This window comes from Ischnura elegans, chromosome 5 (genome assembly GCF_921293095.1).
Source record: "Ischnura elegans chromosome 5, ioIscEleg1.1, whole genome shotgun sequence".
In the NCBI taxonomy this organism is placed as follows: Eukaryota; Metazoa; Arthropoda; class Insecta; order Odonata; family Coenagrionidae; genus Ischnura; species Ischnura elegans.
Window position 1 is genome coordinate 85553651 of NC_060250.1, and position 26508 is coordinate 85580158.

The window sequence follows — 26508 nt, forward strand, 5'->3', positions numbered from 1 at the left end:
TATTACATATGATATTATAATAACAAGTTCTATCCTTTCATATGCTATTCAACACAAAAGAAGCAAAGAAACTCAAGTTCCTCATCCTGTGGCAAGAATTCCTATAATGGGTGATAAAAGTGGGCCTTCATTTGCTTCCTGTTCAAGCTATATGGTGATGACATTCATAAATACAGTTGTGTCAGATTGGACTAAGTTTGTCTAGATACTGATACTACAAATTATGAAAAAGAGTATGGCTGTGAAAAAGTGAAATTCTCTTTTAACATCTACTTGATTGTGCCTCTTCTGACGTAGGCAGCTGCCAGAAATTAATGTTTGGGAGTTAATTAGGATGGGATATTTAACATTCAACATATCTCTCCCAAACATTTCAGGGAGCTTAGAAACCCTTAATCCACCTCACTTATTACAGTATAGCCTCTGATCCAATAGTTGTAGGGGCAATAATCGAACCTTCAACAGGTAGTGTTTGTAGATGATAACTTTTGGGTTGAAATATTGTCCAATGATCAGCATCTCAGCTCTTCAGAGGTGACAGCCTTTTATGAGATATGAGGCGAGGCAGTAAATGGTGTTGTTGATATAATAGTTTGGCAAATAGACCTCAAAAGATTCACCACAATTCAAGGAATTAACCTTGGACTAGCAAATGGAATACTTCTGGAGTCACCCGCAAGTTCATATACAGCGTAAAAATTCCACAGAGCGGAAATCATTTGCCTTGACAGAGACTTGAACCAGATCTCCACAATTCACACTATATGTTCTATCACTTAAATTGGCAATAGCAAGGCTGTTGCCACAAATAATGTCTACCATCTATCAAATATTTCAGGAAGGTTTGACATGCTGCCTATGACCTTTTGCATTACTTATAACCTTCTTAGCCCTAAGTCCTTGATTGAAATAAAGGGGAAAAATGCTTAGGTGAGGGTAGAGCTCACCTCAGAGTGAGCTACAGATATAAGAATATCATGCATTTTGGAGAATTTTTTCGGTATGTTTCACCTAGGATTTAAATTTAGGACCATTTGGTCAGCAGCCGAGCACTTGACCCAATATGCAACCACTGTCCCCAAATTTGTGCAAGTGGGTGCAGCAGAAAATCCTAGGAGGAAGGGGTAAAAGGCAACCACTCATTCAATTGGGACAATTCCACACCATTACACCAATACCATGATTATGCATTCACTGACCATGCCGCTGCCATTTTATTCCACATCGTCAGATACATCAACTTCTCTTATAAAATTTACGTCTCACCTCAAGGTAATGCAAAAATAAATACATAGACCACCAACGGGAAGAGGGCACTGTTATACTCACTAAATGAAACATATTATAATTGCTGGGAAGTTTTACTAAGGACAAACAAGCCTTCTACAAACAAATAAAATAAGAGAATGACTGCATGAATTCCATACACTCTCAAGTTATATTACATGAATAATTCCAACATCACAAGAGATACTTCAAAAAATAGGTAGTCCCTCTTGAGACAAATATTTGTCTTGATCACATTTGGTTTATAAACTGAAAGCACTTGTTTCTTCAGATGAAAAATCTCATTTGTACACAAAGTTTAATTTGCATCTTTTACACCTAGTTTACAACTTTACAAAGCACTCTGACCGTCCTGCATAAACAATTCCACTGCATCATATTAACATTTCACACTATAATGAAATCATTTCACTAAATATCCTCAGTATTCCATCCTCCTTAAACATATCAGAATGAAATTATTTTGGTTTCCAAAACCAGATCCCTTATTCACATATCATTTTAAGTAAGTGTTTAACAATATAAAATTACGTTTTACAAATGCAGAAAACAAAGACCTCCAGTAACTTTCTGGACTAGACATACTTTTCACTATGTACAATTGCAGATTTCCCTTATCTTCGCACCCACTATATTATGATTATTATTCACAGGTGGTGTGGTTTGATGGACAGCTGCTTTGTTCATGACGTTGCTGCACTGACTACACTGGCTTGTCATCACTCGGGGAGCAGGTCACTCTCCTGCACCGGCTGAACTTGCTTTTGCACCATACAGGAACGTGCCACCGACTCAAATAACCTGCAATTGAAATAGTAACTGATACTAAAAAGTTGCTGATGACTAAGTTATTCGAATGCATAGGATGCCTTTTTCCAACCTGGAAAGCAAAATGAAACTTTGTTGGTGCTACTTCATGAGTCAATGATGAAAATGATAGCTAAAGTTTCCAAATACGTTAATTTTTTCCTCCCAAGTTAAAGAGACAGAACAAAATTGTACTCACTTTTCAATTTCAGGGGCACAGTGAACGAATTCATGGGTCCAGAATTTGTACGTAGGATTCTTTATAAGCTCAATAAAAGTAATTAAAAGGCCCCATGGGTGTGGTCTGTTCACAATCAATCTTTCGAGTAGCACCCTGAAACAAAAAAATTCATTACATAATATCAACATATACACAAATACTAACATTAATACTTCATTAGATCTATTTCAAGTAAATACCTTGTAATTTGTTCTTGTATTGCTTCAGTATTTGCTTCGGCAAAAAGATAAAGGAGGGAGCAACTGAAATAATGCGTATGGCTATTGGGATACCTCAGCTGGTTAGCAATTGCATTCAAAAACAGATACCTCCCTGGAAGAAAAAGTCACATCAAAATAATTCATCCATGATTCAATAACAAAATATTCCACCTTTAATAACATTGTGAAGAGAACAAAGCATAGTAATCTAGAAACAATTCCGAATCTTAACTATAAAAAAAATTTAAAAAACTTACTGAACCATTAGAATATTAGACTTTAAATTTACATAATTTAATCCATGTGAAGAAAAATATTCCTGTCGAATTGATTCCAGACATTCTTTAACTCACACAGCTATTGAAATTGATCACAATAGTGGAAGCTTAAGACGTGAGAATGCCTTAAAACTATTAAGTTTCTTGAAAATTAAATCATGATTCCAACACTGTCTCTTTAGAAATGACATAGAATTTTTGGTTGAAAAACACTGCAAACTAAGTTAGGGAGTTTAATGGGGGATCTAAGCAGTGCACCACATGGAACAAGATTCATTTCAAGTAAAATCTCATGAAATTTTCAAAATAACTGGCTCCATTACCATTTTATGCAGAATTATAACAGTTAAAAACTTTTCCAGCCAGTTCCAATACAAATTCTTTTTCTTGGTAGTAATAATAATTTAATTAAGTTACCAACATATTTTATGCAGAAATAATTTTTTGGAAAATTATAAAATAAAAGAAAACACTTAACGAATAGCATTAATTTCCAAACTGAAAACATTAAAGTTATAATTTCAATTAGAAACAAGATTAAGACCTACCCTCTGTGTCTAGGTCGACTGCCAAATTTTGAAAAATGTCCATGTGAGAGGAATGCGCAATTGTTGACATGTTTGGCACCAGTCCTTTGCTGCGAATGTACGTGATGGCTTGGGTGCCCACATAAAGAACTAACGCATTCATTAGCTGAATGTTATACCTCATTCCAGCATCATTGGAGACTTGTAAATTACTCCGCAGCTCGGACAGGAAAGTTACTGGTGCTCTTGCTTTCAGGTACGAGTCTAGCTCCTGATGGAATGAAAAAGATTACATAGGAAAGTTATCACACAGCAGCCTGGAAGCCTTCATTATCATGAATGCTAGCAAGATTAAATATGGAAAATTTCCTTAAATAATTTGAGTTAAATTGTGAAAGCACTAATTATCACAGCCTTTGCCTCAATAAAGCAAGCAACTTTAACAGTGAGAAACTCGCTAGTGAGAAAGTAAATAAAAATTATCATTAATGAGCACATTAGCCTTTGAATGTATGCTATGAATCTGAAATAACTAATAATGAGTGCAAAATATCAGCAGAATTTATACCATGCAAAGCGTACAGAGAATCCGTCAGTAAACTGGATCTAACTGTCTTCACTGAAAAGGCATCAAATTTTTACAGCTCACTTCTAATTACTGTTTAACCATCGGTGATAATTTTCTCTTGTGGAGTAATAATAATTCACCCATTAACTATCCTCACAAATCACTTATTCGTATCTGATGATAATTCACATGAATCCACCAGTATTTTAAAATCGAGAAAATACACAAACACTTACCTTCTTAAAAATAACAGGCTGGATCATTGACATATAATTGGTCACTACACGAGGTGCATGAGTGATTTCTGGAAGCATATCTACTTTCAAATTGGGGGTGAAGGGATCAGGAAGTCTCATATTTCTTGGAAATGCTGAGAGTATTAGATTCCTCATCTGAAAAAAATTAGGAAAGGCTTAGCAACAAATATTTCAAATTTAAATAATAGTGAATGTCTAATCAATGGAAGAAATCATGAAATACCCTGCAAGAATTAGCTTTCATGCAATTTTTATATTATGTACAAAATTGTGGATAAACATACTGACATTTTGTATTGTCTAAAGAAAGGCAAAGGATTAATGACAATAATTATAATATCCAGTGATCAAGTAATTACAATGGTTACACTGATATAAGACATGTCCGGTTATAGGAACTAAATATATAGACTAAAAGACACATTGTTAAAAAATTCATCAATGGAGCACAACATTAAGGAACATGAAGAAAAATGTGAAGGATTTCAATTATAGGTCTGTACCCTTCCATCTAAAGCTATTATAATCAACATAGTGGAACCAGTAATGATGTGGCAGACATTTTCCCATTTTATTGAATATTCTGTTTTTGAGGTTGTCAACAAAGATTTCCCCTACAAGCGGGGAGAAGGGAGATCCCACGTTGAGGCCTTCTGGTTTTTGATTGACGTTTTGGTTGAATCAGAATTAATTTTATTTCACACACAGATTTATCACTGATATTAACATTATGCTGATGTTTTCTCCTGGCATACCTGAGTTAAGTAACATGTTTTTGGCCTATAGATTATGAGCCTCCTCATCACGAACTCTGATATTATACTTTTGAATTTACAGTGTGCCCCTCTGATTGCTTTAACCTTCGAAAACATATTGTGCTTGTATGAAAACTAATTTAAAGGGCATGAAAGGACAAATTAGAATTAAATCCAGCAGTGAAGGGCAACCACAGGGACATAACATCCAGTGGCTTAAGATTTAATCAATTTTTTCACTGAATACAATTTATTTCCCTCAGGAGTGTGTATGGGCAGGATAAATCCCTAATGGGAGGTATGAATGCCACATTTGGCATTTCAAACTATGCTATTAGGTACTACCAGGTAAAGACAATACCATTGAAGCAAATACCCAGTGCCCCATCTAAGTAACACACTGTTGAAAGCATTCTAAAATTTCAACATAGTAAAAGGCATATTTTAAAGATAGAAAGGAATTATCCACATCCACCAATGCAAAATTATGACTAATTACTACTGCGTAGTCTCATTAAAACCAAAATTCACTCAGAGATTACCTTTGTACTTACCTGGATACAATTAGGGGGGATGACATCACAGAAGCCATAGTGATAGTCGCACAGGAACTCAGGAAAGTCATGTAAGAGCACCAGAAGAACCCGAAGGGTGCCTTTGTACAGCAGCGTGACAGGCTTTGCCAGTTCAGCATTGCGTAGAAATGGAGCAAGAAACTTGAAGAGATCAATTAAGAGCTGTGCGTACATGCCCCAACCCTAATAGGAAAAAAACATCAAAAATTAGGACAGTATAAATTGCACTTTAAAATATGAGACCTAATTCCTGAACATTAAAAGATTAAATCTTAAAAGAAATGAATTCATTTACCATCAAAGCAATTTTTATACTATTTTCAATTAAATTTCGGACAGAGAGATAAAATACATAACTCAAAAAGGTTTGGTTAAAGGTTTGTATTTTATTAAAAAAAAATACATGGGCTTTTCCTCAAAACCCAATGAAAATCTGCTTATCACCGACAGTAAAATATCTAAACCTTATTTTAAGTTAATTGGGAATGAGGGAACAAACGAACATTTTTTAAAATTTTACCTTCTGTTGTGGAGTGATTGCTAACATTCTTCCAATATACACACGATGGGACACAAGTTCCAGCCATGCATATGCAAAGCCTGGAGCTTTTGAAGGACGAAGAATACTTAAGGTATGACAAAATGCTGTCAACACCTGAAAAAAAAAATAAATAAGCATATTAAAACCAGGAAAAAATTCTTTTCCTAAATAAATAACAGTTAATAAAATATTTTCACTAATTAAAAATAGTACCCACTTCGCACGTGAAAGATATAATCAATTAATAGCATAAAATTACTTGGCTAGTGCACTCCCACGCTTCTTTCAATTTAGCGATTAATGCACAAAGGCAACTTTATTCTGAGTAAAAGAGTAACAAACATTGGATACTACAGGCACTTTTAGTTATTTAACTACATAGGGATCCAAAGGAGTTTTTATTCATAATAATAAACAATAACATTTCTCCACCCATTCTCCCACCCAGGGGCGGATCCAGGATTTCTTTCTGGGAGGGGCACAAGCAAGGCCGTATCCAGGATTTTGTTCGGCGGGGGGGGGGCACAAGGATACTTCGTCATACAAAACGAACGAAATGATAATGGGACCGTATTAAAAATCTAGCATATTTTTAAGGGTCTGGGGGGGCACGTGCCCCCGTGCCCCCCCCCTGGATCCGCCTATGCTCCCACCAATTAACTCCATACAACATAATCAAGTTCGATCTCACTCTTTCAGATACTTACTACACACATAATAATTTGATTACATCTGCATATAAAAATTCAAGAAGAAACTAAACATTTATTTCATGGATCCTACAAAACACGTGGACAATTAGAAAACATAAAATAACTGCCAAATACTGGCTTTAGGATGAGAAATCTCTTCATAGAAGAGAAAAAATTTCAACTCGCACCTTAAATATTCAGTGGACCACAACTAACTGTCATTTTTGGTTTCCTTTTAATGACCTCATCAATGTTTGATTATAAAAAAAGTAAATCATTAAAATTTTAGACACACATCAACTGAAATCGCATATTACCTGGAAGTTTATTGCTTCCAAAATGGGCTCAGGGGCATTGAGTTCCAAGAAAAGCATAATAAAAATTCTATGATAAGGCAACTGCTGGAAGTCAGCTATGTGTACTTCATGATCTTGCAGTAAAACTCCAGCAACAATACCAAGGACCTAGAATTATAAACAGACAAAAATCAAGTAAGCGAGAGAAGACAATGACATTTGATTATAAAATGATTTTACCCATACTTATTTAAAATGGAATGTATATTGAAAATATATCAAATGCACAACTTTAGTATACTCAAATCAGCACGTTTTTGAAGACAACAGAAGTAATGAGCAGGCTTTAATGAAAGAGGAACATGCATTATAGGGATTAGGATTTTTGGAAAAATTAGAACAAAACTCTTATAAATAAGAATTATTTTAATATTAGCTTCACTTCAAGTGTGTGACAAGAATTTAAAGCACTGGGCAAGTTTTCACCGGACTCTGAATGCATTAAAAGCTGATTTTTCCAGGGCGCCCAAAAATTCTCCGAGATTTCTTGAACAATTAAATTTCTACAGCTTTCCAGGTTTAAATAAAAGTAAGAATTTGAGAATTGTCACCATGGGAGAGATCCTAACAAAATAATGTAGTCTCGCATCATCTACACATTGTCATATGGCTACTTAGGATACTTGACTTGTCTTTTCTATCAATTACGTACAATTTGACTTTTGTGCACTCAAAGGCAAATAATAAATATTTTTTAATTTCCCTAATTAGTGATCTTCAGCATTTAACTGCTTCATAGAGCCTCATCATATGTTTGCTTGACAATACATGTAAATATGAACACCTTTCTTAGTGTTTTTACTTGAATCAAGTTGAAAATTGCTAACTTTCACGATTTCATCTGATAAAATGAGTGAAGAGAGTAAAAATTACATGTCCAGCAAAAACAAGCTTCGGTTCCATAGCCTAATTAGAAAAGCACAAAAGTTGTCAAATATTAAACCCAATGAATGAGGGAATATTTTGCCGCAGTAGAACAGTAATCAAAGTTAAGCTGAATATTCAGGAATAGGTATTCCATTAACCAAAGTGAAGTGCTGTCATGGAGGGGATGAAAAGCAAGAAATGAATGCAACGGGCACGTGATCACGCCATCACACAGCAGTGATTATAGGAAACGCCAAATTGTCTACACAGGCCAGCACCTGGCTATGACTCATGCCACCTCTACTTCCACTTCCCTGCTGCCTTCACTTCTACAATTCCCTTCATCTCCAGTTTGCCTTAACTAGCCACAGCGTGAATATGCCTGCGTGCAACAAAATCTCCAGTTCCCTTGGGCTGTTTGCAACCACATGCGATGCCAGGACAATAAGATCGGTTAAATATTGAACAATCCTCTAAAATTAATCAAGAGTTTTTTCCCATCACTGATCATCGTCTGCAATGCTAGAGTAGATGTCCAATTAAACGTGAAACATAACTTGTCAGCAAGTACATAAAATAAATCCATTGTAGCCTTGCATTAAAATGCAAATATCCTGGTGATTTTGAGTCCAATATTAATTTTTTATAAAGATCGCAGAATACATCGATGTAGTGTGAACTCATGCACGGATAATCCACAACACGGATAAACCCCAGCCGGATAACTGGGAGTCTGCTGTAGTTCAAATGTTCGACCTAAGTATGTTTTAAGAAATCCATACGTAGGTGGTCCTCAACACTAGCATAAGCACGGAGCACTTGAAAGGAATAGCTATATCAAAGATCATTAGTAGGCTAAATTTGAGATTGTTTCACAGAAGTATTAATGTTAAAAACATTTCATGTGACCAAACCTACATTACAGCTTACCTTATTTAAAAGATTAATCTTAGTTGCTGAGTTGTTTGAGTCACCAGAATGCTTAACAAGCAATGCAATAAGCCGTACAAATGCATCCAGGGTATGAAAGCATTTCGCTCGAACCATGGTGGTGGCAGCAGTACTTTGATCGGCAAGAGCACGATAACACAGATCCACACACAACTGAGTACTTAATCGGAAGAAGCGGGTGATGAGATCATCAGTTTTCAGTATCCCATGGCAATTCATCTGAAATAATCAAGTACTGATAAGATGAAAAGTTCATTTATTTCAACAAGGGTATGCACAATATAAGATTCCAAACAACACAAATTTCAATTAATACCGTATGATAAAAAGTTGCATTTTTATCACAGAATGTCATGAACAGAGCTGTTTCAAGAGAAATTATTCATTACAAATTGATGCGATTGTATTAGAAGACATTGGGAAAGTAGCTTGACCTTAATATGAAGGCTAAACATGACAGGCACATAGTGTGAATCTTCGCCATGAGATGGAACTAACATCGGGAGAACCTCAGCGCCGCATAGCAGTAACTACGTCCCACATTTCCCAAAATCCATTATTCCCCACCTATCAGTCCTCAGTCCACTCCTCTAACCTAACGTTACCCTCCCCTCCGTGGCGCCCCAACAAGCCTCTGGCACCCCAGATCATTGCTCCCTCAGATTTCATGTTACAAAGACCATAAACCCTTCGAAATAAAATATCAAGTTACTCCCAGTAATTTGATATTTTATTTAGAAGAAGAACCAGGCTCCCAGTTTCGTCCCCTTGCCGATCCTCGACCACGCTCTCATTGGAGCTATTTTTTCTCCCGGAAGATTGAAGCCATCTGTGGGTGAGTGAATGTGTGTGTGTGTGACTGCTTATTGAGTGCGTGTGTTTCCGCAAATCACTGGTTATCCCTAGCAGGCCTATCCTGTGAAGATTCCCAGTTTTTTGTGGAGCAAGAATCCTTAGTGGAGGTCCCTAGAGCCCCCACAAAGGATCTTGTTTTGTATGCTTGTTGTGAGTGAATTTGTGTGTGATTTGAGCTTCCCGGTTGAGAGGCTGGTGTTTGGTCCCTGCGGTGAATTTCTCCCCCTTCCCGCACACCAACACAGAGACAAGTTATTTTCCTTTTTACAGTTTCGAGGCTGTAGAAGCTCAACCCCCAGTTTTGCAATTAATTACAACACGTAAAACTTACAATTTCCAATTTATCTCGATTTAGATAAGCTAAACAGAAAAAATGCAGTGATGGTTATATATTAGTGAAGGTTTCACGTCAATAGTATCGTAATCATCACTCCAATTAGAAAAATTGTTTAATGGGGCAATCACCTTTCGCCTTAAACCTTATAGCAAGAGGTTTTACTTTAACCCCACTAAAGCCTCCGCGACTAAAGCTAGTCAGCACTAACATGGAACCATTAATACAGGCCTAAAATATATCACTGAACTTAAATCTGTCAACCTGTTACACATTGTGCATCAAGACCATGGATATGGAAAATTTATCTATGATTAGGACTTTATGTTTCAGACAGGCAAGAAATTATAAAAAATATCAGATGCTTAATTAAGAAAATGATTAAGAGAATGACTAATTACCTGATGCACAAACATACTGAAAGCTTTGCCAGGATCTCGGCTAGTGGAGGGAGCATGATATATTTCCACCCATTCCCGCAGAAGGTATTCAGTTTTTTCCAGTAACCCAGGAGGATCATCAAATTCTCTTGCCTGAAATAAAAAGTCAAAACAAATAACAACATAGGATGATTATTTCTTGTAGGAGGAACAATACTTAAGACGAACACTCACACGACTCACTTGTAAGATTCCTGAATGGATGTGAGCTGTAGGACCACCTGGTGCACGATCAACAAGAGAACCTGGGTCATGGGTAGCACGCAGCATTTCTATCAGTGATGGGAGGCTAAAAATAAGCAAACACAAGAAAACAAACGACATTAACAATAACTCAAAGAGAGAATATAGTTAATTAAGCATTTTCCACAAATAAGGGTAACTGGGTGTAAGTACTAAAATCTACTTTGAAAACCAAAGAGCTCATCCCACACACAACCTTATTCACAAATCCTCGAGTCAAAGGAATGCAGTGTTACTTTCTATCACCTTAAGATCTGAACTTTTAACCTCACAAATCTTATCGCCAACTGTGAAACATTAGTAATACATATTCTAATTGAGTTGATTCTAATGGTTTTGGGACTTCAAAGCCAATTCATGTTTGCCACTGACTGTGTAAGTCCCATCATCTGGTTGTAACCAGAATCAAGTACTTAAGTAGAAAACATCTCTTGGTGGCTACCAATTCTCTTCTACGAAGATAAACAATCATGTTAAAGTCCTATGTTCTTTTCTGTTCTCACTTACCCACATCTCGGGAGTATTTCGCTAAAGACAGACTAAGTAAAAATAAGAGAGAGAGGGGTTTCGAAACCCAAATCTCTTTTTAAGTTGGTAAAACTAACTAGAAAGGCAATTCCAAAATACGGGGATTAAATTAAGGGAATCACTTCCAACTCACATTGAAGAGCCATCATGTAGCAAATAATGTGAAACCTCTCTAAAAGACAACTCCAATCCAGCAACCACCCCTTGTAACAATTAATACCTTATAAGCGCGTGTAAGAGGCACACCTTTTTTCTCAGAAATTGCAGCTGAAAATGGGGGTGCGTCTCTTACCCAAACTTCTTATCTTCCCCCCTACCCTTCACCAGTCGCAAGTCCAAGGGGAAATGAGTGGCCTTGGTTTTCAGCATGAGTCGGTCAAAAACAAGCGGCAGGCAGGGGAGTTTTTCCCTTAGTGATGTATTTTTAAAAAGCTCCTGTTTGCTTTTCTTACTTGTAAGCATCGCGCCGTCACGTCCGTACTTCAGAGGTGAATACGGAAAAGATCGCAAGGGATTTTTCGCTCCGGAGGGTGCATTAAATTTACTGACACATGGGCATCCCGCTGCATTCATACTGCAAACAGTAATCCCATATCAAGCATAGACAAATGCTTGGTTTTGAAGGACACCTGGATAACAGTCATCATCTGTCTTGCCGAGTAATTTCCAATATGCGAACAACCTGATTTTTCAAAAATCATCTTCACACGCTATTATGAGGATTATTGCAACTAAAAATTATATTGGTGTCAAAACCTGCTGTTTAAAAAATTTGAATGAGTGTGTACATTGTTGGACTAAATGGTGGCGAGAAGAAATCGGAAATGCTTATAAGTGAAGAGCGCTGAAGGAGAGGTCGAGGGGAAGGAGCGTGCTCCCTCCCCTCCGTATATCAAACAACGAGGCTATGAGCGAAGGAGCAAGGGAAGAACTCGTCCGATCTTGCATGTGACGTTGTTGCCTTCAAAGCAAAGGGATGAAGACGCAGCAATGTGATATATGCAGTTTGCATTGCCTGTAGTTTCCAGTCCGTCTCATCTTGTTTGAATGCCCTCATGCTATGCTTGTTTCTTCCGAAATGGTTCTGTTTGGACTTCGCTGAATAGTAGTAGCCTTGTTGTGATTTTCTATGTGATAAATCTTTGGGTCAATAAATTAGGGCATAAAAAACTTGAACACTGTCAGATATGTGTCGCGTTATGTCTCATTCTTTTTTGACCCTCATGAGTGTCATACAATCATGCAATTGCTTAAAGCTATCGAGATATCTTCGAGCTCAGTGCGTGACTCACCTTTTGCCTCCAGAAACTGGGAGAATTGAACCTTGTAGACCAAGAAAGGACAGTTGGTGAGATGGGGTAGGGATGAAACATTTCTATTGCTCCCTTGTAACTTAATATTTTCCTAAGAGGCAAGTGATTTATGGTCTGGGGTGTCTCGGAAAGGAAAAAAAAGGCAGAGGCATTGGGTGATGGAGGGCTGAATGTGGTACTGTGAATTCTACCACGTGGTTATTATCCTACGATGCTGAGATTCCCCCGATTGTAGTTCAATCTCTTGGGAAGGTTCATGCTATGTGCCTGTCATATTTTGCCTTAAAATTTTCCACGGCTGCAATTCTATTGCTATACTCCTACAAGAGCTTTTAAACAAAATTGTTTGTGAGTAGGACAAGCATCAAAGAGAGGATCGGAACTCTTTCTACTCCCTATTATGGGACGTTACATTCACGAAAGCATTGATTTAAAATTTCGGATTCAGATTTAATTTCTTCGACGAATTTGGATCCAGAATATATGGTGAAGGGCATAATCCGTGGATATTTGTATCCGAGGTATCCGATCCGACCATCCCTAGTAAGCATCATAAGGTTAAGACAAGTGAATACCTACATATCTCCAAGCACCATACATATCGTGTAAATTTAACTGAAAAAATTCTGCGTAAAATTTTAGCATTGAAAGAGGAAATTTTGATAACAGTCAAAAGTCCAGGCATATGTGTGCAGCACGGTACCGTGCGATAGAATAAAAAAATATGCCACAAAATTTTTTTTCTTCAGCTTCGATGCTCAAAATAGTGGTGCGTCTCTTATACGTGCTTATATGGTATTTCCAGCACACATTTAAATACTCATGAAGTCCCTTGTTACAGTTACAATCAAATAACAACAACTTACCATGTAATTTTTGGCTAAAGTTAGAGAAATTAAAACTAAGCATTGATGGAATGATGTATTTCCATCAAGTTACTACTTAAGCACAATGAATTTGGTGTTAAAAAATATTGACAGGCCTTTTACAAAAATACTGGCAGCTTCAACATTCGTAGAACATTCCTATTAGTATTGGAATCATTAACTTCAAAAAGCAAAGGAGTTTACCCTCTACAGTATAAAGTTCACATTTAAAAGATGTGTTAAGGTAGTAATAAATACAGAGAAAACAATGAGTGGTTAAAATAATAGTTCCATTATTAAAAACGCCACGATTGAAAGAAAAAATATCAAAAAAGTATTCTTGAACTCAATTACACGTACTCAGTCGCTTCCCATCTAAAAGTGTTAAATTTGAATAATTATAATAAATCATGAGAAGTTTACTTTAAAAAATTATAACATATATTTAATATACACATGTCAACTGCTAAATTAATTGTCCAAATTCAAATAAATTAACTTAAATGGCAACGCATGACAGAGGGGAAAGGGACAGCACGTTGAAGTCTTTTCAATACTATATAACTAATAACATGAGCACAAGAACACGTTTATTAACAAACAGAAAAAGAAAATGAAACAGAAAAATTACAGCATAGGAAAAAGACCTTTTTTCCATATTTTAAGAGGGGACAACACTACTAACAATAATATCACTACCACAAAGAATGGGGGAAGATAGTAACCAGGAATGTGCTATTTCTAGTAAAAACACTGCACAACATCAACACTTCACTGTTAAAGGAACTATGGTATGCTAATCTTAAAAAGGAATGAAATACAACTCAATATAATTAGGGACATAGCAGAAAATTTCTCACCCTTCTGGAGGTTGACGTGCATGAACTGATATCCTAGCCAGCATTTCAATAGTGTTGCACAAATCAGTTTCCGTCAAGAGGTTATTGTGCCTTTCATCTATCAAGTACAGCTGAACCAATTTCATTGCAAACATTACCGCAAGGAAATTAAGGCCATTCTCCATACTTTGTGCAATATGTACATCTAATTGCGGAAGATTTATCATATGGGCACGAATAAGGAGGTCCACAGCTTCCACATTGAATTTGTATTCCTCTCTTGACTCAATAAGTGACCTGTGAAGATAAAATATAAATTAGCACACACATTTTTCACAAAAAAATATGTCCGAGGTCTGGTATGTGTACACAAGTGATTTTTAGGTATTCAGCAATAATTTTTAAACTTTGTTCAATAAGCTGGAGAAATAAAAACTTGAAATGAAGAACCAACTTAAAGATCTTTTTTCTTTATCTGAAAGTTACAGGGAGGCCACCCTCCCTCCAGCCCCCATCTTAATCCACCACTAGCTCCTCTGCTGATGCCACCTCCCCATGGGACAAATGAAAGGTGGGGGAAACATACATTAATTATACAGTGTGCCAATAAAAATTGGCTAGCATTGTCTATTAAGAGAACTAGGTTTATATTAAACAAGGGTAAAACCTTTACACCTATGCTTTGTACAGCGCAAGGGGTCTTTGGGTCCCTTGGTTCCTTGGGGTCTTTGCGCTACACGAATTTGCGTTATATGAGAGCGTTTTAACATTGGGAAGATATGGATGCGTTCCTGTTAGCATAGGTGTTTGGTATCTAATTTCTTCTAAACCATATATATTCCCATAAATATCCTTAGAAAACCTTGTTTAAAATAATTCATTAAAATATCTTTTAAGATAGTACGCACGCATTCAAAGACTTTTATTCACGTTAAAAAAATTCATACGTGCTTTTGAAATTCCCTCCTTTCATGCGGGTAGACTAACATCTGCTATCTCAGGGGTTAGTAATGCATTGCCAGCAGTTGACTATTTTTCAAACCAGTCTAAAAACAATTATTGTGTCACACAGGCCCTTTTGTCGCTCATCGAAATGATAGGCAAATGCTACTTTGAATGCCATTTCATAGCTAGCGGAGTTTATGAATGATAAATCATTTTAATTTGAAGTCATCTGAGGCATTAGCAGCTACGTGAAACAGTCTTTAAATGCCTTGAAACCTGACCCAGGTTTCCCTTCCCTGAAAATGAATGAACGAAATTTCATTCTTTTCCAAAACAATATCATCTCGTCAACACTAAAAACTAGTTGAGGGGGAAGGAGCCACTTTCAATCACAGCTTGGAGTTCATCAGAAAATGCCGCGGTGACTGCACTATCAATGCTCGCAGATTCACCTAATACCGCTGCACTGAAAATACCTGCTTGCTGTTCTGTCTGGAAATAACCCGAGCTTTCACTAAATGTCTCAGAGCGATTACCACCCTCGTTTTTTTGTACAGATTCACAATGAATTTTCCATATGTGTTGACCGCTTGGTTGAAGTTGGTGCGGCTGAGGTCAATGATGTTTTAACTTCGTCTTTCTTCAAAATAAGGAATGGTGAGTTTAAACTTCCACGCAATATTGCTTTGGCGCTCTCCATTTAAAAAACAATTGACCTCTTTCAATTTCTCTTCTAGGTTTATGGTTTTTCTTGATAACTTCTTGATTTTTCTACCCGAATTCCTATTTTTTGCCATTGTTCTTTTGGTTTTTACTCTGTGCGGCTCTATTGAAATCACCTTCTACTACTGCACTGTATTCCTGAGATGCAGAGGGCCTACTGCTGGGAAGGAATGAAGCCATTATGTTTGAGACTCTGTAGCGGACTCTTTAATGTGTAGATGCTATTCATACGCAACTCGGCCACCGCTCCATTTCTCCCCTGTGAATACCGATGAAGGCTTTAGCGTAGACCCTTTGCCTGGAAGTCAATCACCCGATAACCTATGACGGCAAAAATTACATCTAAAACCGTATTGCTAAAAAAAAAAAAAAAAAAAAAAAAAAAAAAAAAAAATTCCACAGCTCCATGCTTAATTAATGATCTAAGTAACTATTGTCATACAGATAAATTACTTCCGGTAGGCCGGCTGATCTCGACTGCATGATGAGTAATACTTTTGGCCAATACACGGAAATGGATTTCGATTAATATATGAACAAAAAAGAAGATTTGAGGCAAGCAATACAATTAATATGTTTAAAATGATAGCAATTTTGTGTGTACTTAGCACAAGTTCACGTTTTATCATGAGAGTGTTTAAGTTTTTTGATTAGCCTGCACTGCGTTGCGATGTTTCTCCATAAAACGAATTTGCACTATATTGAAATTGCGTTACGCGAGGCATGGGTGTATAACCATCGGTGAAAATCAACAAAGAGAAACACTTCTATCCTCAACAGAGCAGGAGTAAAGAAAAACTTGGTCCATGTGCAGTAGGTATCAAGGCATTTTTGCAGATTTACATATAATATCACTATGCTCTTCTATTTTTTCTTGAGAAGACAAACTTATACTATTGACCATCACCAGTGAAGTTTTATCCATTGTGAATGATAGAATTTCTTCTGGAGATTAATTTTGAAGTGAAAACTTCATTCTCTTCTGATAGTAAATAGAAGCAAGTAAATATCCTTCAGTATAATTTACAGTAGCGATCATTTTAATGGATCAGTTTTTATATGAATCTCAACTTTCATGGTTTTACCACACAAAAATATTTTAGTAAAATAAAAATTAAATTCGCGAATCCCCAATTTCTAGCATTAGAATGTTAGAGGACAAGATTATACCAGAAAATAAATTACTTGAAATATAGGTATTTTACCATAATGCATTCACAGAAACTAATTTACAAACCTGAATCTTTTGAATGGTTTGGTCCTAAAGAACCAACAGAATGCAAAACCATCTGAAAAAAGTCAAGCAACAACAAAAAGGAGGATCACTTATTTCACAATAAGGCCTTATACAAACATTAAATAGTTTACAGTTACACCAAATGGAACTCCATGACAGCATCACTAATAGTGACTTTTTACTTATGCTTGCATTGCTGTGGTTGAATCAGGGTTTAACGACATGGAAAATCTTAAAGTAAACTTCACTAACACAATAGATTTTATAATCACAGAGCATTAGAAGTGATACATTACTGGGACCACCTCTCCTCAAGTTCCATGAGAGGCATGAACAGCAGGTGGCTTCCCATTGCCTCCGACACAAAACGAACGATTGAAGTTTTGTACACTCAAACCCAAAGAACCTTTACTTTAGGTCATAATTGCACACAAGGAGCGATATAAGGTAACCTTAATTTTCATACACCATTGTTTGGCTACTCACCCCCAACTGGCCGACATCTTGTCACTTCAGATCTGAGAGAACTGGAGATTATCCATTCTAACTCAATGGCCAAAAAATAGATTGAATTTATCGAATTCATACTCACTATTATGAATGAACTCTTCCAATAAATTAAAAACCAATTAGGAAAATGCAATGCAAATACCAGACCAAAATATACAAGAAACTATTAATGACATTAGCCATTACTTTTAACGTTTGAAAAGGTCATTCGACACCAAAAAGTAGCCTCAAAAAATGTACGTATTTTGCAACAAAATACTCACCGAGTAATTTGTTTATTTGTCCACTGCATGCCATATGCTCGAGGGTCTTGCATCTCTTTCAAGACTAATAAAAGGAAATTCCTGAACCTTAACTTCGTTTCTGGGTCATTAGGGACCTGCGTTAACACACCTAAAATACCTTCTACAGCCTAAAAGGAAAGAAATACATTTGGTGAAAAAAACATTTTCATACCCATCTTGGTAAGTAATTGCAATAGACCAAGTCATTAGCATCAGAGCCATCATTTTGAAATAAAACTTTCTTAAAAAAAATTTCTTCTTCATCAAGGAAAGCTTTGCAAGCAATAGAATATCATAGTCACCAAATAGACAAAAAACATTAAACAAACTTTTATGAGATCAGCGGCCAAACTCGTCCTCCAAAAGTTTCCACATTATTTACAAAAAAAAAATGCTTGACATTGTGTACTAGTCAATATTAGCATTAGTTATAATAAATATTCCTGCTCATTTATATGCATGACCAGTTTATTATTTGATTCTATAACCTAAATAAAAACCCCAGGATATAAAAGGGACCTACTATCACAAGCATCACCCACAATCCAGCAATATTGTTAATCTGACATTATTCGGATCCCAAAACACCAGATTTCATAGAGATAAGGTGCTCTATTGTACTTCAGAAAAAGTTTTAGGTCAAAATTTCTTAGTACCAACTAATTATCAAATGCACTTACAAAGAGTGGATGAATAATATAAGTTACCTTCTGAATCAATGTTATGGCAGACACTGGATCTCGATTTCTTCTGGCCATTAATAACGTCTCCAACAGCCCATTCATGGCGACTACTAGACAGTTAGATGGATGTACTCCTTGTGAAGCAATAATAGGTTGAAGACAATGTTCCAATTCAGTCACAAGCTTATCGTAGATGTTTCCAATATCATCTGTAGCATAGGACTGTTTCAAATGGAAAGAATAAGCATTAAATGAGGAGGCAAAAAATTATATAAAAACAATTAAATTAGCTCAAATTTCCTTAGCTCACCATTTGAGGTGGAGCTGTAGCTTGAAATGTTGCAGGTGTTACAGTTTCCTGAAGTAAAAGATACAAATATTTATAAAATTCTTTCAACTCTTAACAATCTTAAAAGCAATCAAATGTCTCATCACTCACAGTAACTGGCTTGGGCATGAACATTGCAGTATCTCTCTCTGTTAGAGGTAAGAAACCAGGAATGTGTCGTGCGAATTCTTCATAAACAGCCATTTGCTGAGGTGTCACACCTCCAACCTTCAATCTGATCTGTTCAGGCATCCTTTCAGCTTGATATGTGAGCACAGATGTTTCACAGTACCTTCTCCCCTCATTTCGAGCCTGCTTCCTTAATTCAAATTCCTTAAGAAAAAAATCATCAATATTTTAATTGCCCGACTGATCCAGAGGATATGTCAATATATACATAAGATCTGCCATATCATTTCATTAATTGCAATGAAACATGCAAAAATAGAACATCACTCTGAATTAACTTTCAAAATCAAGGACTAAAAGATACATCTAGTTGAATTAAGAAAATTTTAAAGGACTAATATAAAACTCAATAATCGGTGAGGAAACTTTTTACGAATTTCAGACTAGAAAATGAAAAACTGGTTGTCACATTAAAAAGTTAGTGAAATAAACTATTTTTTTAAATTGCAAAATGTCAGTAAAATTTTTTGAACTAAGGAATCTATTTGAACCATTTCACTTACAATTCTGGTTAATTCTAAAACACCAACAGCCAGTAAAGGGAATCATGAATACCCCACATATTATGTGCGAGGAGCCAATATATCTGAAAGAAAATCATAATCACATAAAAAGTCACTTACGTTAACTAATCTTTTGTCAATTTCAGGAATAGCCTTTTCAATAGCTGTCTTTTGAATGAAGGCACAAGCCAATTCCATATTTTCTTGGGCAGCAACATTGGCAGCCTGATCAGCAAAATCCTTGTGCTGAGAAGACGCACCCTGTAAACAGGACATTTACAAGATAAGAATCACTACATTACAAGATCAGTAATCAGGAAATCTAAAAGACAGAATGATGTAAACAACTGATATTTTTCCTGAGTTTTTCAAAATATCTATTTGTTTAAATTATATCGCTGAAAATTCCGCAAACGAAGTGGTTTAATGCTGTCTCAGAGCCTGGCTCTCTTCACGCCAAATCCACAAGTCAATTAATATGCCATTTTCTTCTGCAAAAAATTTCATTGCATTACTTAGGATTCCTAGATGTAGTAATTTCGAGCAACAGAATTCATGGCATCAATGTACCATGTTTATTCCTCAAACTTTCCAGACTTTACTAGAGAAGAAAGGAAGTAGTAAGAAGTTTTGAAAAATGAGTGCATTGTACGCCAAAAATTACTTTAAATCTGTCTGAGGAATCTGCTGTTGCATTAAAGATGAGAGACAAATGAATGATAATCGTTTACTTTCCACCTAGAAATACGATTTTCTACTTTTTCAATCGCCGAATTCCGCCAACCATCATGAAGACAAATTCTACATAAATGCACTCATTTTGCAGCAGGGAGATTCAACATTTTGCTGAAAACACATTTCTTCAGATTTTGATTTCCCAGGTGAAAGCACTTTTTAAGAACAGAAGTTTTTTTTTTAACCTTCAAGTGTAACAGCCAGTTGCTTCAAGCCCAGGAGCCTTACAGTAGTTTTTATATCGGATGTGTCAATCCCTTCTCACAAGTAGGCATTTTCAAAACATTTTCAACCCTTCTTAATGGCCCATGTTACAAAACTTGGGCTGAGATAAGTAGGAGAGAAATGAAAGGCTAACCAGCAGTTTGTCCTTAGGTAGGCGACCCCTGCTGCAAAGCCCGCAGCCTGAAGGGCCCCTATTAGTAAGTGTCATACACACTAATTGAAGATTGTTCATGAAGTTAATACCAAGTAGTTTTTCCAAAATACTTAACTCCCCAGGCTTACAAGTTACGACTACTTCTATTAAATTTATTGGTTAAAATTCAAAATCGGTTATCATTTATGGTAATATATTCGAAGTGGGATTACCTCCGATCAGAGGATTTGTTAATTACCAATAAGGTTATGTTGATAGACGTAAAAATGACATGGAATTTGCGACAGGTGGACGTTAAAAAATATAGTGGCAAAATATTCTAGTCTGATTGTAAAAATATTATGCCATTTTCCTTCCATTTACCAGTGGTCTCATCAAGTTTACTTTCAAAACATCTACGTTAGCCTTTACGGACGATGAACTTTTTCAAATATTTTGAATCTTTTAAAATCACATCTCTAATCATAAATTTTATAAATGTAACATTTGATAGGGTGTTTTCTCAATACTTGACCCGTAACTCGACAATGCTTAATTTCTGCTGATGCCAATGCATGTCCCGAAGAAAATATCCTGTGTTGCAGTGTGTTTAATATTTCAAACCCTGCCGCGTGAACGGCGGTGAAATATACAAGAATTGCCATGAGAAAAAATTCCCCTGGACCGGGAATCGAACCACAGACCTTTGGTTTTCCGGGCCACTGCGCAGACCACTACGCTATCCAGGTTCTTTAATTCTCATGGCAATTATACCGAGGCTCTTGGTACTAGGTGTTAGGCCCTCGCGGTCCATCAAGGATGGCAACGCGAGGGAGAAAGGACTTCTAAGAAGCCACAACCGGTTGAGAGCCCCAAACCTGCGCTAAAGCCGCGCAAAGCGGTATGTGTAATATTTCAAACCCTGCCGCGTGAACGGCGGTAAGCCAAAGGTCCGTGGTTCGATTCCCGGTCCAGGGGAATTTTTTCTCATGGCAATTCTTGTATATTGCAGTGTGTTGCCTACATCCAGGTAACTGATCTATGCATAGGAAATATCGACAATCCGGAATACGTCTGGTGCAAACCATTACGGGTTATCAATCTTCTACTACGTATTTAAGATGGGTAAAAGTTACTCCTCTGCTCCATACTAACTCGTATACTTACCACTATATTTTTTAAGTGCATATTTAAGCTTTTATATTTTTAATTTTTTTAAATATGTGCACCAAATATGCCAATATCTTTGGTAGGTCAGCATTCCATTGAAATGTGATCTAATAGTGGACTAATCAGCTCCCACCCAAAATTCTTCCCAAAATTGAATCATCGAAAATGTTTTCCATTCGAAATGCAAATTACTGGCAGGCAAAGCAAATGAGGTGATGAAATTCATTGCTTTTTTTTTAAATTATGAATTTGAGATAAATTGTCTGATGGATATCACTCTGAAATGTCTAAAATTTTCCATTTTATTGCCATTTCATTGATGAAAAGATGATTTTTAAATGAACAATGGTTTTAACACGTTGCGTACGGATGGCGAGAATTCTCGTCATTTTTTTCCCGAACATTCCGGACGGATGACGACGATTCTCGTCATTTAGGCACGTCAACCTAAACAATTTTAAAGCGTACAATTCGTAATCGCTTGCGATCCGTCCGGAACATTTGGGAAAAAATGACGAGAATTCTCGCCATCTGTACACAACGTGTTGAGAAAAGAATAGCATTCCAAAATAATTATGTATAAATAGTCATAAAAATAAACTTCTAACACAACATACGTACAAGGAGTTACTCAGGTTTTTCAAAGAGGTTTTCCCCACATGCAGCGGAAAATAATTAAGTGCAAGACATATGTTAATTGGTAAATATATTCCAGCACTTGACTGTGGAATTCTTCAAGGTTAAAAAAGCACTTGACTGTGGAATTCTTCAAGGTTAAAAACCTTCAAAGGACACATTTATTTTTTACTCAATTGATTAAAAAAAAAAAATGTGGAGAATAGCTTAAATTTTCAACCAATTTCATGGCTTACAACATACTTTACACTGGCTTCAAACCACTGAGCATATTTATTGAGGTTATCAGATGTTTGTAGAAGTTGGAGATTACATCGATAGACATGTTTGGCAGGTAATGAGTTAAAAGTACAAAAATAATTAAATTACCATTTAGTCATAGATCATCATATATATCAATGATATGGCACTTAGATGTACAAAAATAGTAATCAACTCACCATTAAGGCAGTGACAAAGGCTGTCTTTAAATTTGTACCAATAGAGACAAGTAACTGATCTCGACAAGTGATCATGGCCATGCCAGCAGTCAAATTTCTGACCATATGGTGGGCTGCTGCTCTCATTCTAGATTCCTCAGGGTCCAAGGCAAAATCCTATAGGCAAAAATATATTTCAATATTACTTTAACACTCGATTGATTTTATTATAACATAGCTACCTAGAGAATATATCAAATATAACTCTTACCTTCTTCACAATTTGTTCACATGTTGTTAATGCAATTTTAATTGCCCGATCAACAACTGGATGGATCCATTCCTGTACAGCCCTTTCTACCGCAGGACGTACAAACTGCTTCAGCTGGGGATGTGCTTGAAACAAGGCAAGCTAATCCAGGAAAAAATTAGAAAAGATTTAGGAAATAAATTATAAGTAAAACATAGCTGTAATATTTAAAAAAATACGTTTTCCTTATAACATATTCCTTGTGACCTACCTGGTTATTTACAGTTATGTGAGGAGCAAGCCCTGCAATACTGGAAACATTTATATCCATGTAACTAAACCTAGGTAATCTCGGCTCAGGTGGTCCATTAGGCATGTTTGTGGTTGGTGTTGTATTTGTATGAGTAACAGAAGTAGTTGGTGTTGAAGGTGAAGTTATTGCAATTTGGTTCATTTCTTCTGATGGTAAACTGGGAGCTACTGAAAAAAAAATAAAAATTAACTGATCATTAGATTAGGTTAGAATTTCATACAAAATTTACCCATAATAAAATACTATTTTATAGATATACTTATAGTAAGACTTTCATTAGGATGAGAATTTAAAGTCAACTGTCAAATAGAAGGGGATTCTAAAAAAATTGGTACTTAAAATGTTTAAAAAAAATTAACAAGGCTATCAAATCTAGCAATTTTGTCAAGAAATCACATCTACTGCCACACAGGTGTGTAGCAAAATACAAATTTCTACAGGCAGTAATACTGTAACATGGAGACATTAAACCCTGTAATGTTTTTCCTGTAATTAACCTTAACTGGTTTGACGTAATAATTCTTGCCATTCTCTAAAGGCCCTCTTTCAATCAATTACTATTTGAAGACATACAAGTTTGAATCTTATTCTACACTGGATTGACTTCCTCAAAGTTTACTTGCCGATGATAGAGTTGATTTAAGTCCAAATTGTGGAGTGGCCATGTTCTTACAATATGCTACCATGCATTCCTTCAGTAAAAATACAATAATAGAATGCACAAAAAAGTAACCTCATACACAGTCCATATGTGATATATACAGTACAAAGATACAGGCAGTCCTCGACTTTCGTACACTCGACTTTCGTACAATTCGCACTTTTGTACGCTCAAAATTGACACCTTTTACTTGACTTCCATACGCTAAATTCGGACTTTCGGACGTATGTCAGTAGTTTTTTTAAATTCCCGCGATGTTTACTGCGCATCCCAACATTCAATTGTTTCAAATGGCAGTATATGTGAACAATACGAACGTATACAATGAAGGGAATTGTTGGTAGTTGACTCTAATCTGGGTGATTTATTTGGGAGAGAAACTGCCCGCTATAGGCTCCTTCATCAAGAGAAGAAGAAAGCCTTCATTTGAGAGATTTTTCAAAAAATTTGACTAGACATCATCAAATAGCTTTCAATAAAACTAGTAAGATCTCCTTTCTGATTGTGTTTTTTCGTTTGAGTGCTGTTTAATTCATGTACACCTTTGGCAACAATATTGCACGAAATATCACCCAAATTCTGTTTGTCTCTTGTCTTTTTTTAATAACATGCGAAATATACGCGGTGACGAATGTCACCAGCCTAATGCCAAATTTTGGTGTGAAAATTAAAAGGTATCCAGAGTGCTGGTTCAACAATTACATTTTGCTATGCTTCTTGATATGTCTTTTTATTTATAGTGGAAGTAATAAGTGGAATGTCAACTTAAACGCCAAGAGGAAGTTTCACTCGATAGCCAACAGAGTTCTTGTTTTTTTAACTTTTATTTACATTTTCTGCGTATTTTCGAAAGAAATTAGATGATTCGAGGAATTTTTTAACATATTACTAAAATTTAATGAATTAAAATAAAATCTGTGAAAAAAAGGTTTTACTACGTATATTCCACTCTTTTGGAACGTAACCCCTAATTAGTATGGAAGTCAATGGTTCAACTTTCGTACATTCGACTTTCGTACAAGTTTTCAGGAACGTATAGTGTGCGAAAGTCGGGGACCGCCTGTATATATGCCAAAAGACAAAATAAACAGGAATTAATCATCTGATTGCATTATGATTCCAACCGAGATCAAATAATTTTTGGTCAGATACACATCAAACAATTTTTGGTCAGATACACATCAAACAATTTTTGGTCAGATACACCATTAATATATGAATTATGCTACCATTAATAAAATGAACCATCATTTCCGAAGGAAATTTCAGGGGTATGGCTGAAAAAACTATTCTGTGCTGTTGAAGCAGTGTCACCACTCCGAATTGTAACATTAGAAATGCATTTGTGCTAAATTATCCTCTATCCTAAGGAATAAACCCTAATTTGGCTCTCATGAATAACAGACAATTAAAAAAAAACAAAGGAAGATATTTGCTACAGAATATCATGTCTTTACTAAGATTGGAACCAGGATCTATGGATGTTCAAATATCCAAGATAACAGTTCCATTGGCAAGCCATTATTCATTATGTGGTATTAATTTAGATGACTTACGGTGACCTAAGGCCTAAGCCCTCAGGTGCACAACAATCCCAAACATTTTTTAACTAACAGACTAAAATATGATAATCCAACAATATGATTAAAAATTAGGGGATGCTATCAGATGAGGCTAAACCTCCACTGCTGAGGTGGAAGTGGAAGAAATCATTATCAGCCATGCTGAGTCTATGATAGAAGTTGCTACCGAAAAAAGTAAAAAAGTGTATACCTTGTTGAGGTTGACTGGGAGCCTGAGTGATGGCAGGTTGGGTGATCTGCTCTACATTATTATTAGGATGTGAGAGCTGGTATTCAATGTTCCTTATCTTCTCTTGGTCTTTCAAGTACACCACAGGTTTCAAATCCTGAGAAAAAAAGCAGCATTCAATTAGTAAAAATGCAGTATTGCAGTGAAAAATAGGCTTCTCAATCAAAAATACTTACGGTAACATCAATGCTGAGATTTTTACAAAGGACCTCAATTTCAAATTTCAAAGTTAATTTAAGGTCAGGTTCTTGATGCAATTCCCCAAGAACATTCATGATGGCCATGGTCCAAGGATTTGGAGGCTTAAAGACCTGGAGCAACGAAAAAACCAACATAAATGTCTAGTCCAATGAATAATTTTAATTTTAAATACACATCAAAATTGCATGCCATTTAGATAATTTTTTTACCTCAGAAGAACAAAGCTAACAC

The 26508-nt window shown here is 36.0% G+C and overlaps 1 protein-coding gene across 6 annotated transcripts in view; it reads right to left on the reverse strand.

Moving 5' to 3' along the window:
- Window positions 1–1345: 1345 nt before the first annotated feature.
- LOC124159168 (CCR4-NOT transcription complex subunit 1) overlaps window positions 1346–26508 on the reverse strand; it is a 60229-nt gene continuing 35066 nt past the window's right edge. The window contains exons 21-42 of one of the 6 annotated variants that reach the window (XM_046534789.1): window positions 26253–26387; window positions 26038–26173; window positions 23562–23767; window positions 23312–23452; window positions 23062–23217; window positions 19843–19983; window positions 19142–19363; window positions 19013–19060; window positions 18727–18924; window positions 17999–18147; window positions 14342–14617; window positions 10706–10820; window positions 10493–10624; window positions 8882–9121; window positions 7046–7192; window positions 6016–6150; window positions 5475–5678; window positions 4145–4300; window positions 3362–3611; window positions 2515–2647; window positions 2294–2428; window positions 1346–2088 (exon numbers count right to left, since the gene is read on the reverse strand). In XM_046534789.1, coding sequence (XP_046390745.1) covers window positions 2007–2088; window positions 2294–2428; window positions 2515–2647; window positions 3362–3611; window positions 4145–4300; window positions 5475–5678; window positions 6016–6150; window positions 7046–7192; window positions 8882–9121; window positions 10493–10624; window positions 10706–10820; window positions 14342–14617; window positions 17999–18147; window positions 18727–18924; window positions 19013–19060; window positions 19142–19363; window positions 19843–19983; window positions 23062–23217; window positions 23312–23452; window positions 23562–23767; window positions 26038–26173; window positions 26253–26387 — 3537 coding nt within the window. In that variant the 3' untranslated portion in view covers window positions 1346–2006. Of the gene's footprint in view, window positions 2168–2293; window positions 2429–2514; window positions 2648–3361; window positions 3612–4144; window positions 4301–5462; window positions 5679–6015; window positions 6151–7045; window positions 7193–8881; window positions 9122–10492; window positions 10625–10705; window positions 10821–14341; window positions 14618–17998; window positions 18148–18726; window positions 18925–19012; window positions 19061–19141; window positions 19364–19842; window positions 19984–23061; window positions 23218–23311; window positions 23453–23561; window positions 23771–26037; window positions 26174–26252; window positions 26388–26508 lie in introns of all 6 variants that reach the window. The other 5 variants (XM_046534788.1, XM_046534787.1, XM_046534785.1 and 2 more) reach the window with 5 other exon arrangements.